Below are 14212 nucleotides of genomic sequence, written 5' to 3' on the forward strand. Positions count from 1 at the left end.
ATATATATATATATATATATATATATATAAGATGTATTAGATATGCTTCGGTGTGTGCTTTGCGGGAATTTGGCTCCTCAATCACTTTTATAACCTGTTTTTTTGAGTCTGTCGACAAGATGTTCATTTGTGGAGTCTTTCTCAGATTGCAAATTAAACGACACCCCACCCTCTCCAAAAGCAACAGATATATATCTTAAAAATGAACATCACTGTTGTTGTTTTTCAGTCACAGTCGAAAATAAACTTTATAAACTTTATATAGATTTGGCGGCCACAACATTAGGTATTGTTATTATGCGCATGCCATGATTATATGAAATTAATTCTTTATCCAAACTTTTTTTGTTTCTTCAAACCAAGTTGCAATGTCTGTGTCTTCATTTTAGTGGCTAATCAATTTCGTAGTCACCACAGAATTATTTATTTTATCATGTATATTTTATAGACATAAATCAGGCAGGAGAGCATTAAATGAGAAGACAAGAAGCTCCAGTGGCAAAGGTGAGGTAGCATGCCGACACAGCCTGTCCAAAATGACCATTAGTTTGCCCGTCAATATTTGACGTCACAAATGGCAGCAAAACACAGAGTTCACGATTACATTTTTCAGCCAAGTATATCAAAAGTTAAAGAGGAACATTATCACAATTTATGAAGGGTTAAAACCAATAATAATCAGTTCCCAGTGGCTTATTTTATTTTTCCAAGTTTTTTTCAAAATTTTACTCATCATGGAATATCCCGAAAAAAGGCTTTAAAGTGCCTGATTTTTGCTATCTTTAAATCCATAGTCCATTTTCCTGTGACGTCATTTAGTGATGCCAAATGGCGAATAGCACAGCAAGATATAGCGACATTAGCTCGGATTCAGACTCGGATTTCAGCGGCTTAAGCGATTCAACAGATTACGCATGTATTGAAACAGATGGTTGGAGTATGGAGACAGATAGCGAAAACGAAATTGAAGAAGAAACTGAACCTATTGAGCGAATAGCTATTGAAACTATTCGGCGATCACCTTCTAACCAACGATTGAGTGTCGCAGGGTATCCATACATCTCTGTGCCATGTCTGTCGTAGCATCGCTGGTAAAATGCGCAGGAGCAACTTAAATCTGTCGATTAGTAAGTGTTTGTTTGGCAGTAAATGTGGGTAGAGTGAAAGGCTGGATGCAAATATAGCTACAAATGTACATACAGCTCGCCTAAATAACATGTTAGCATTGATTAGCTGGCAGTCATGACGCGACCAAATATGTCTGATTAGCACATAAGTCAATAACATCAACAAAACTCACCTTTGTGATTTCATTGACTTTATCGTTGGGAATAGATCTGCTTTGAGTGTCGCAGGGTATCCATACATCTCTGTGCCATGTCTGTCGTAGCATCGCCGGTAAAATGTCCAGACGACTGACTTTTGGATCTTTTGACACTGGTGCAACTTGAACCCGTCGATTGGTAAGTGCTCTGTTTGGCACAAAACCAAAGTGCTGAGTGACACAAATCTAGCGAGCATGTCAAAGTGAAAGTAGCACATCTGATTTTTACTCCACTTTATGTTGTCTGATGGTTTTTATTGTAATTTTAACATAAATGTGATGCAACTTTTTGTTGGATGTCATCACTGGAACAGCAGTGAGATCTTCTTCTAGATTTGTTTTAACTTGAAATAATCCATAAAAAAACCATCTTTCAAATAGCTTAATTTGAGTTTAAGTTTGAGTTTGAGTTTATTTCGAACATGCAAGCATACAGCATGATACTTCACAATTTCCAGTTTCTCTTTTCAACATGTTCGAAAAGGAGTAGGAAGAAGCAGAGTTTATTTAATCCTACTTAGTTGAATAACTCTTAATCACCATAGGGAACATTTGGGAGTGGTTGTCATGTGAAAGCCATGTGGCTATCTCAGGATACTGCCCAAAATGACAGCGTCAGGTAGAGTAAGCGAGCTCATTTACAAAAGTTTAGTTACTTTTTTTTAACAATTAAATCTCATTTTAAATACGTTTTAAATTGTAATACTTTAATAGGGTGTCTAACATTACTGTTCAACTTTTCTTACTGGATTATTTTAATAATCCAGTAAAATATCGCCTGGATACCGGGCGGTTTAGCTCGGTTGGTAGAGTGGCCGTGCCAGCAACTTGAGGGTTGCAGGTTCGATTCCTGCTTCTGCCATCGTAGTCACTGCCGTTGTGTCCTTGGGCAAGACACTTTACCCACCTGCTCCCAGTGCCACCCACACTGGTTTGAATGTAATTTAGATATTCGGTTTCACTATGTAAAGCGCTTTGAGTCACTAGAGAAAAAGCGCTATATAAATATAATTCACATTAAATGTGGGTGGAGGGAAAGGCTGGATGCAAATATAGCTACAAATGAGGCATAACGTTGCAATATGTACATACAACTAGCCTAAATAGCATGTCAGCATCAATTAGCATGCCGTGCTAATCGATGCACACTCCACGTAAATCAACTTGAATCCGTCCCTGATCATGTTGTTACACCCTCCTACAACACACCGACGAGGCATGATGTCTCCGAGGTATGCAAAACAGTCGAAAAAACGGAAAATAACAGCTGATTTGACTCGATGTTTGTAATGTGTTTGAGAAAATGGCGTATTGACTACCTAGGTGGCGTCACGTTGTGACATCATCGCCCCGAGAGCGTATAATAGAAAGGCATTTAATTCGCCAAAATTCACGCATTTAGAGTTCGGAAATCGGTTAAAAAAAAAAAAATGTATTTTTTCTGGAACATCAAGGTATATATTGACGCTTACACAGGTCTGGTGATAATGTTCCCCTTTAAATACTGAATATAGGCAATTAGTTGTACTTAGAATTAAAATAATAACACTCACACCCTAATGCAATAATCTCATGCGAGTATCCTACATTGTAACAATATTTACAAGTCAAAAAAGAGAAAAATCATCATACATCCTCTTTTAAAGTTACAGGATACAGTGATGCGTGACTGAAGTTGCTTTAAAAGTGCAACATGCCTCACTGACCCACTTTCATTTTGTTGTTGACTGTGACTGGACCTGTCCATGTCACACGACCCCAATGCATTAAGAACAATGAGAACAATACAAACTAGGAGGGGGGAAGTGGTTTTAGATATTTTAACGTTTTATTTTTTATGTTTCATGCATATTTATTGAATAGTTGTCACAACATTTGTAAAACCTCAAATTGAGGAGAAACATTTTGCAAACTCAAATTGAGCCAAATGTAAAAACATTTTACAACTTTAAACCATTGGATCACCTACAATAGGTTTTTTTTTTTAATTATGTTTTAATTCATTGTAGAATTACACATGTAAATACAGAATAATAAATTCTGATTGACCATTCTCTGTGTCTTGTGAGCTTTATTTGAGTGAAACAGTCTGATGCAAGGTGTCACCCTACTCCTATGTGCACGCACGACCAGCGTGGACATATTTTGTACTGTTGGGAATGCTCATGCTGCAATGTTGGACTAACATGACCCTGAGTGAGGATCCTCTATAACACCATTTGCCAAAACTGTACCCTCTCCTGAGCGTTCAGCTGTTTTTACCACTCAAGTGCAGAAAGGTGAAACTGGGGACTTCCTCCATTGAGAAGATAGCTGATATTGTTGTGTCTCTGCCAGACTATATTTTGTGATGAAGCTACAGGAAACTAGCTGTGATACAAACTTACAATTATTTATTCAACCCCCAATTCCAACCCTCAATGGATATCATGGAAATGTGTATTTATTTCCATAATTCCATTCAAAATGTTAAACTTCCGTAGATTATTGATTCAGGGCCCACAATTATAACAATTTCAAGTAATTGGTTGTTTATTCGCACAAAAAATTGGGCGTCCAGCTCATAAAACCCACAAAAACAGGATTTAAAAAAAATGTAATACTGTGAAGAAATAACCATTTACTTGCAGATGACATAGTCATTGTTAATATTCTTAGCGGAAATGAGTCCAGCCATGGTCCTGTTGTGAGTGAATTTGTCAGCTGCAGCGAGGAATCCTTTTTACAGGTCAACATATCTAAAACAAAGGACATGATTATTGATTTTAGAACCCACACCAAAGCCAAACTTACCACAGTCATCAAAGGGCTGTCATATCTGGGATCATGTTTGGTTTAACTTATGTCCTGTTTGGTTTTTGGACTCTTTTTAGTATATGCTTTTTCATTCCCTTGTCTTGTTTCCATGGTTACCCATTAGTTTCACCTGTCATGTCACCACCTGATTTGTTTTGACTCACGCACCTGTTCAATCACCACAGTATTATTTAAGATACAGTTACCAGGTAGTCAGGCCGGCGACATCACCCTCGGTCACCCTCTACCACCCTCTCCCACCCTCTACGCACCCTTGCTCAATGCCGATGATCCAAGCCCATATCTCCTTCAAAGTACGTTTTTTGTTATTCATGCCATAGTGCTAGTTTTTTCTTTTCATAGTCAAGTTTTTATACCTCCTCTGTGAGCGCTTTTCGTTTGTTCCTTTTTTTGGAATAAAATTAAAATGTCATTACCTTCACGTCGTGTCCGGTCCAATCGCTTTGCATCACGGGAAAACAAACCGCACCCAGGTCACGTCATGACAAGGGCAGCCTGTGGACAGCTACAAATACCTTGGCACGGTTATGGACTCAAAGCTGACCTTCGAGATGTACTGCGAGACGGTGTGTAAAAAGGGACATCAACATATTCATTGCCTGAGGAAACTGTCACACCTCCACATAGATATACATGTGTTGATATTCTTTTATCAGGCATACATTGAATCGATATGTAAGCTTATTGGTAAGCCGCAACAAAACCTGACATCTATGACACAAAGCTGAAGCGCAAGGTGCACCCATCATCCTTTACGTAGTGAATCCCAGCTCCTTCGTTCTGGTCGGCGGTTCATTGTTCCTCTTTGTAGGACGAAACGTTATAAGAATACTTTTGTACCTGCTGCCCTCACTCGCTTACATAAGGCTATCACATGGGGATTTTATTAATTTTTTATGCCAGAGCACTTAAATCACCTTGAATTAAAAAAGCCGGCACAACTATTTTACCCCTGGGTAGTACCATTAAAGAAACCTTCCCTTGACCTTGAAAGGGGATCTTCACTTTTATTGAAATTTCGCGTATTGTTCACAATCATTATAAAAGACATGAGGACGAATAGATTTTTTAATGCATTGTAAATATTAAACAAACATAAATAAAAGACCTCTTACAGCGGAGCCAATGAGAGGTCCTCTATTTCACCCATAAGATCCAAAAAAATAACCATCCAAAAAGCGCCAACAATACTCAATTTAAATTTTGTTACTCCAATATCGGTAAGTATAAGTATTGGTGATATTTTTATCATAAGTTCTAACGCAGACAAAGTATTTATAGTGGCGGTGTAATCACAAGCTTGTGTTCTTCTGTTTACATCATCGAGCGAGCTGCTGCTTTCTCGTTTCCTGGCTCCCTGGAAGTTTATTGTAGATCATAAATCATGCATCTCACCTGGACAGAAGAGTCTGAGGAGGTAATCCGACAAATTGTTACACTTTGACAGCCATATAGGGCCCGGAAACAGCAAGAAAGGCACAAAAAGACATTTGGTCCCAACATACCCTTTTCTTTATGATTATGGTCATTCTTTTTTTTTTTTTTTTGTCCTATTCAGCTTTTCAGGCAAATCATATAGTTGATGTAGATGACCATATCGGGTGTTCAGATTTACTTTACAAAAGAGAAGTGTAGGACACTTCTCTTGTTGCCTTATTTGAATTTGACTTTATTAAATGTAGTTATATTATCATTTGGTGCAGCCGGGCCGGAGCAGGAGAGGATAGAAAGAGAAAAAAAAGGAAGACAGAGGTGGAAAGGATGGGAATAAGAGGGGGATTAATTAGACAGAGAGACAAAAACAAACAGTAAACAAAACAATAACAACAAAAACAACAACAACAATAGAACAACACCAGCACATACGATATGAACAAATATGATCGTAAAAGTGATAGCAAAGAAGCAGTTAGTGAAATAAATGATAATATAGAAATGACAAAGAGCATTTTTACTCTACAACTGGAGCAATACAAACACCAATAGAAAAGGTGCTATTGATAATGAACGATACCAATAATTTACCTCTATTATCGACAATTCAGTTGTTCAAATGCAACAATACATATACATAATGATAACTAGAGATAAAAAAAAAGGAATACTGAAAGACGGAGGGGAAGAGAGAGAGGCAACCTATATTAATCTTGTAGATTGTTATAGTAACAATGGTATAGTAATTATGGTCATTCTTCACCTAAATGGGATTATATGAACATCCCAGCAGTCGGCATCCCAATGACAGCAGATCTTGTACAGTAAGTGATGTTTTATTATGTTTGTTTGCTCTCACAAAGTATGCAGTGATATCAGTGATGAAGAAAAAAAAAAGCAAACATTTTGATTAATATTTCAATGCAATTTAATTAATGTACCGCATATGCTTAAAATTATCAAAATATGCAAATATTAAATGTTATTATAAATGGACCTGTTAGTACATTTCATACAGTCGCGATCAAAAGTTTATACACGCTTGTAAAGTACATAATGTCATGGCTGTCTTGAGTTTCCAATACTTTCTACAATTTTTATTTTTTTGTGATAGAGTGATTGGAGCACATACTTGCTGGTAAAAGAAAACATTCATAAAGTTTGGTTCTTTCATGAATTTATTATGGGTCTACTGAAAATGTGACCAAATCTGCAGGGTCCAAAGTATACAGCAATGTTAATATTTGGTTACATGTCTCTTTGCAAGTTTCACTGCAATAAGGCGCTTTTGGTAACCATCCACAAGCTTCTGGCAAGCTTCTGGTTGACATTTTGACCACTCCTATTGACAAAATTGGTGCAGTTCAGCTAAATGTGTTGGTTTTCTGACATGGACTTTTTTCTTCAGCATTGTCCACACGTTCAAGTCAGAACTTTTGGAAGGACATTGTAAAACCTTCATTCTAGCCAGATTTCGCCATTCCTATACCACTTTTCACGTGTGTTTGGGGTCATTGTCCTGTTGGAACATCCAACTGTGCCCAAGACCCAACCTCCGGGCTGATGATTTTAGGTTGTCCTTGGGAAGGACAACCTAAAACAAGTACAACGGATTGATATGCTTGAAATGTCGGAATATACATCGATCTATTGATCAATTGTTACACACCTAATAAAAGGTGCTAAGCAGTGTCTTTGCTGGGTGTAATTTATTCAAACTTGTAATAAATATTTCACCCCTATAACCCCTCAGTGTGCAATACCCTACCCTAATACCCAACTGTGCAATATTACCCTTCTAATGCAATACGTCCGACATTGATTGTTACTTTGTTACTGGTACTCTTGTCTTCTTCTGTATATTGTACAGTATTTTGTATATTGTTTTGTATATTGTACAGGATTGTAAATGCTTATTGTTTTATTGTATAATAGTCTGTTTATTTCAATTCTTATTTTTTATCTTTATCACTGTTGTGTTTTTGTTATTTCCCTGTCTTCTCCTTGTTGCCTTTTGTGTCAGTTTCTCCTCTATCCATTAGTTCCAGCGAGGCACACCTGCGACTAACCGCTACCCGGCACTATATAAGTTCATCACAGCCAGCTGCTCCTTGCCGGTTATTGACACCTGTGCTTTCCATGTGCTCATGCCTGACTCGCATCCTCAAACTCGGTACATTGTCTCTCTTTTTATCATCATTCCTTACCTCTTGTTTTTGCTCCCTAGTTCCTCAGTAATTGAGAGAAGCTTTTTTGTTGGAACCTTTTGCCAACCACCGAGGGTTCTCCTTCTGTTTTGTACTTCCATGGTGTGCACTTCTGCCCCATCGCCTTTAGTTAACCCCTTTTTGACTTGTTAAAGACAACTTATTTTTGTGATTCGACCTTGCCTCCTGTCCCTGCATCCTGGGGTCAAATCCTTGCTCAAAACACAACAATCACTACTTGTGTGATTCATTTTTATTCCATATTTGTTTCCACTACCGCACTTTAAGTTGGAGTCCTTAATCTCGTTGTATGCAAATGTAATGACAAAAAAGTCCAATTATTCATTCATTCATTCATTTATTCATTCATTCATACTGTCCTGTTCCATGTTAAAGACTTCTGAAATGGACCAAGTAAACGCATGACATATCTTCCAACATAATAGAGAAAATGACATGAAATAAGAGACGGGAAACCTTGTAAAACGTAAAATGTTTTATTTAACTTCAACCACATATTGTGTTGTCCTGAGAAGCCTGGAATGGTAATTAAATAAATTAACAAATAACTGACTAGTACAAGGCTTGACGGTGTGTACACTCTTTCTGGAAGGGAACATGACGCTATCTTGTTGCTGGAACAGCTGTGTGGATTGTGTTTATCCTGTTGGGTGTTTAGCCTGCAGCGTAACGTCTGCCTCCGCTCATTTGCTCGGGCCGCCACGAAAAAAAGCTTGTTTACGTCTATAAACAAAATCAATATTCTTTTCAACCGATTTTCCTCACACACTTCCGTGACATTTTAAAACACACATAAACAATAATAATAAAAATGAGTCGAGTGACTCATATAGTATGTGCTAGTCGTTGAAAAAGTGATAATTAAATGCTGTCCCAACGTCACAATCATATGGACAACATTGCTATTTCCTCTACATGCAGCAGCATGTTGTCTCTACAAAAGCTTGAAAAGGCACGTTAAGAGGCCGTGTTTTTGGCCGTGTAGATGTTTTAGCACTACAAAACACATTCAACTATTACAAACCTCTATCTAACACACAGCACAGTCAAATCATCCACATGAAATGTACAACTAAATATTCACACAATGGAGCGCTTACACTCACCCAAACAATTTTTTTTTCAGAGCACATAGGGTCCATGCTGATTACAGTTTTTTCCAATTGCTTATACACAAAATTTTAAATTTTCACACAGTTAACAAAGTCTACACACGGTGAGCAAAACCACCGTGCAGATTTGCCGAATATTAGGTATGGACTCTGCTTCACAGTTTTTGCAAAATATTCCACACAATGCTTTAGACACACCTTCCCATCTTGCACATGTGATGTGGATACGAAATATGGCCTGATCCAGCTAGACGGGCAGGTGATAATCAGAATCCGTAACTGAGGCTTTTGAGTACGTTCTTTCATAGAGTTGCTGTTGCCTAAGTCTGCACATGAAGGCTTTACTCTATGCTGTATTTTTAATTTATCTCCAGATTTTTCTTCAAACCTTTTTATTCGTCTCAGATTTTATGTCATTGTGGACTACTGGGATATGTAACTTTACTTTACTGTGGTTAAAAATACATATTTTCCAGTTTGCAGCATCATTGTTGAGCAGAAAAGATTACAGTATATTATTACTTTCTCTTTAGGTCCTTTCTTATAGGGCCACTTCGAAGTAAACAATGAGGATTTCTATGGATTTACCAATACATTTTGTCAAGTTACAGTAATCAATCATCACATATGTTAAAAAGGTTAGGCAAAATGCCCCAAACATGTGGTTTCTTATAATATAAAAGTTTTTTTTTTACAAATGTGTTTTGTATTCATTACTCTTCTGGGTAACTCACTCCAATGGGGTCTTATCATTTCAAGTTTGTGTGAGTGAGATAGAAATAAAACTGCATTTTTACAAATACTTGCTTTATTTTGATGAATAGGCATATGTTTTGATCGAAGTGTGTCATTCTGCAAATAATCTAGGAATCAAGAAAACTGAATGTGGTGTTTGGAAAAGTGTTTATATCTTTTGAAAAAGACACGCAGTTAGTATAATTGTGTGTAAGCAAATGGAAAAAAAACTGTAAAATCTTAGATAGGTGAATTTCCCCAAGCTTGTTTATGTTTGCCTGCCAACATGGTCACAAGATCTTGGCCTTCCGAACATGCGATTAACATACACTTCATGTTCCTTAATTTGGGTTAGCGATTGTTGAAAGAAACTGTAAAACTGACCAGAATATATTCATGTCACACCTACTTTCAAATGGTGATTAGATGTCAAAATCCATGTGCATAAAAAAATACTATTTTGTGTCACTTGTGAAAAATATTAGAGTTTTTAGATAAAATAATCAAATGCTTGTGTATTTTGTCATCTAATATACATGTTCCAACCTATTAAACCATGACATTACAAGTTATCATGATAATGTCAAGACTGCCTTTGTCATGATCCGTAGTCTGGATCATGTTTAGTTTAGTTATTTTCTGTTAGTTTGGACTCCCTTTGTTGTTTGTGTACCCTTTGTGAGTCAGTTTGGTCACCATGGCAACATATTAATTTCACCTGCTGAGGGTTCCAGACGCACACCTGTTTTTGTTAATTACTTCCTTATTTAAGCCTGCCTTGTCCCGTCAGTTGGTCTTGGTCCCTTGTTTGCGGTATGCAACTATTTCGTTGGTAATTACTAGATTTCTTGTTACCTGATCCTGTGCTAGTGTTAGCATTAGCTTCTGTGCTTTCGCCACGCGTTTTTCTGTCACGTGCGGGTCGCATTTTAATGCGGGATCGTTCCTCCAACGCAAACATAGACACTCCGGACAACAACTAAAAGGTAAGAATGATTTAATAACAAAATACTGGTACAAAAACAGACGACAAGAAACGCGTGGCGAAAGCACAGAAGCTAATGCTAACACTAGCACAGGATCAGGTAACAAGAAATCTAGTAATTACCAACGAAACAGTTGCATACCGCAAACAAGGGACCAAGACCGACTGACGGGACAAGGCAGGCTTAAATAAGGAAGTAATTAACAAAAACAGGTGTGCGTCTGGAACCCTCAGCAGGTGAAATTAATATGTTGCCATGGTGACCAAACTGACTCACAAAAGGTACACAAACAACAAAGGGAGTCCAAACTAACAGAAAATAACTAAACTAAACATGATCCAGACTACAGATCATGACAGCCTTGGATTTTTGGTTATTGTTTCCCTAATTTTCAGTATTATTTCCTGTCCAGCGTTTTTAATTTGTTTCCACTTCCTGTTTGCCCCTGCCGCTTCTGTAGTCCGAGCACTGGCTCCCTCACCTGTCCGTGTTTGCCAATCAGGATGCCTCTTAAGCCAGCTTCGTCAGTAGGACAAGGCTGGAGGATTTCCCTTTGTGCCTTTGACTGCATTACATTTTGTTTTTTGTGCACTTCCATGCTGCAATAGCATTCTTTGTGAACTACCTGTTATTCCTAATTCCTGTTTTTTTTGTACATTTACTCGTGGTCCACTCTGACTTCGACCACACTGGTGCTCCCTGGTTTGTAGCCTATCTAATGAATGGACTGTTTGCCTGGACTTCACCTTCAGTCTCTGCATCCTAGGGTCAAGTTGCAAGCAACACCACAAGAACATTACAATGCCGTGTGAAAATGTCAAAAAAAGTCATCTTTAACAACATGTAAAGATGGCTTATATCTATTGGCAACATGTTTTCCTGGATATAAGCCCACCAGGTAATTGCAATGTTGGTTTACATAGATGTACAGGTATTTTATATGATACAAGACAGCTCATTTATCAATGCTCTGATATCACAATTGTCCCGAGTATGATGATCAAATTTAAGTGATTTTATTGTTTTTATTTTAAGGACCTTACTTCATAAGAAATTATGTAATTTGTCTAAACTTTAGACTCTCTTTACTCTTATTCAAAGGAACACCATTCAACGATAACAGTTCCTTCGTTTTGGCTCTGACCAGGAGGCCGTAGGCGTTTGAAGTGACTAATCAGAAAGGAAAGGGAGATGGAATAATTTTAGGTGCCAAAAGGGTGGAACACCGTGCCTGCAAGGAAACAGAGAGACAGAAACAGAGTCCATGCAGGAGCAAACATTGTCTGCGCCAGCGTAAAATAAGCCTGGATTTTGGCACTGTTTTGACGCCATATAGTAGCTACTAAATCATTCATTGACTTTTGCATCATTCGTGAATATGCTCTTAGGTGAGAGTGTTGACAACATTCAAATGCCTAGAATTTTACTGACCAATTAAAAGAATATATTACCAAAAATGTTTAATTTGATAACTAAAGTGGCCTAGTGGTCAGAGTGTCGGCCTTGAGATCGGAAGGTCGTGACTATATAAATGGGACCAATTACCTCCCTGCTTGGCACTCAGCATCAAGGTTTGGAATTGGGGGTTAAATCACCAAAAATTGAACCCGGGCGTGGCCACCGCTGCTGCTCACTGCTCCTCATCTCCCAGGGGGTGAGGGTGATGGGTCAAATGCAGAGGATAATCTCACCATACCTAGTGTGTATGTGACAATCCTTGGTGCTTACTTAAAGCAACAATATACTTCTCTGCCTCTGTTTACAATATTACTGTTTGGTCAACCAAGACAGTTGCTGGCTGTAATTTCATGTTTTGCTGGCAAACATGAGCGAGCGTGGCGAAGATAAATAAACCTAATCTGGAGTCTGCTGTCTTCCCACGAACTGAGGGATCGTTATCAAGGCTGTTTGTAAAACCTTGTGTAAGTAATGTATTTAGGTTTCCAGTTGCCAAATGACCATGGGGCACAAAAGCAAAAAAAAAAAAAAAAAAACTTAACATATTAAAGGCAATGGAATAAGAGATGGGCTAAGTCCCATCAGCATGGTAGGAATTGGTGCCTGAAATGAAAGACAGAGGAGGACAATGCTCAGTTGAAAGATGATGGATTTTAGCTGCAGTCTCTCTGGGCTAAGTTCGAGGGCCAGAGTCCTTTAGATGACCTCCCTGCTGTTACGTACAGCACAGCAGAGCACCATGCTGAAGATCATCCCAATGATCTGTTACGGAGCAAAACAACTTGTTCAGTCAGGACCAAGCTGTGCATGATCTTTGACAAGCGTCTTTAAAGCTCGACTCACCATAACTCCAGCGATGCCGATGCCAACGTAGCCAATGATGTAGAGTTTACTGTTGAAAAAATCCCTGATGCCTGTCTCGCAGTCCTGCAGGATGGAAAGTGAGATTGAAGGATGTGGAGTAGGGAGCTCCATGTTTTTTGTTTTTTTCTGAAAAGCTTAAAACCTTACTTTCATATCAGGTTCTTGATCGGGACAGTTGTTAGCCAGCGTCCCGCAGCAGTTCAGCTATAAATGTAAAGTAGAATGTTTGATGACGGAAGAAAGCAAACAGACTCCCAAAATCATACATTTTGAACAATTTTGCAATGCAGTAATGATCAAATACAATCATTTTTCAGTTTCTAAACACAATCAATATATAGAAAAAATGACAAAAAAAAAAAGAAAGTTAAAAAATAAATACTGGTTTCCAGAAACAACATTTTTACTTCTGATACGATCCCAATGTAGCCCAGAGCCTGGGGGTTTTCAAAACCCTTCTTAAAACCTACCTCTTCTCGCTGGCCTTTGATCTGAGCTGAGTCTGCCCACTAGGCAACCATTTTCTAGTCCTACCCCCCCACCCCTTCGCTTTAGTTTTATTTTTCTATTTGTCGCACTTTTTATTACTGCGATTTTTATTTAGCAATTTGTTTTACTTTTTATTCGACCCCTTTTACCGTATTGCTTTTTGCACTATTTTGTTCAGCTCATTCATTGTTTATGTTCTTTGTTTGTTTTCTGTTTCTGTTGCTCTATGCTTTTTTAAACCTGTAAAGCAATTTGGTTCAATTTAAAAGTTGTTGTAAATGTGCTATATAAATAAAATTGACTTGACTTGACTCCAATACTGAATATTTGATTATTCGTACGTAGAATCATAGTATATACTTTAATTAGTTGTTATAAAAGACTTGCACAAGTGAAACTATCAGACTAAACAACAATGGTAGAAAGGAAAAACACTAATGACTGATTTACTTTTGAAGTGGAGTGATACTTTATTTTTGGCTACACCTAGTGGTCCCAATATTTGATTAAATTAAGCTCATGACGCAAAAAGTTCAATCATGCGAAAGTGGATACTTTCTGATACCTTTATGCTTTGGATACTTTGTATGTGTAAGTATTATGCAACTATAAATATTTGATGCGTATTTATATTGAAAAATGATGTGTTCTGGACTGCATTGTTGTTTAATTACGGACACTTATTACATATGTCCAGCTTATGTGCTATTGTGTGCTTAGCTGCTGTGTAGCTGCTAGCTCTTAAAAGCACATAACTTACCATGT

General features: G+C 37.8%; 1 protein-coding gene across 2 annotated transcripts in view; it reads right to left on the minus strand.

Moving 5' to 3' along the window:
• Positions 1 to 10630: 10630 nt before the first annotated feature.
• tspan2b (tetraspanin 2b) overlaps positions 10631 to 14212 on the minus strand; it is a 36186-nt gene continuing 32604 nt past the window's right edge. For both annotated transcript variants that reach the window (XM_061904488.1, XM_061904489.1), the window contains 3 exons: positions 13106 to 13162; positions 12938 to 13021; positions 10631 to 12856 (listed from right to left, as the gene is read on the minus strand). In XM_061904488.1, coding sequence (XP_061760472.1) covers positions 12791 to 12856; positions 12938 to 13021; positions 13106 to 13162 — 207 coding nt within the window. In that variant the 3' untranslated portion in view covers positions 10631 to 12790. The remainder of the gene's footprint in view (positions 12857 to 12937; positions 13022 to 13105; positions 13163 to 14212) is intronic.

Source organism: Nerophis ophidion, linkage group LG06 (assembly GCF_033978795.1).
Source record: "Nerophis ophidion isolate RoL-2023_Sa linkage group LG06, RoL_Noph_v1.0, whole genome shotgun sequence".
Taxonomy (NCBI): domain Eukaryota; kingdom Metazoa; phylum Chordata; class Actinopteri; order Syngnathiformes; family Syngnathidae; genus Nerophis; species Nerophis ophidion.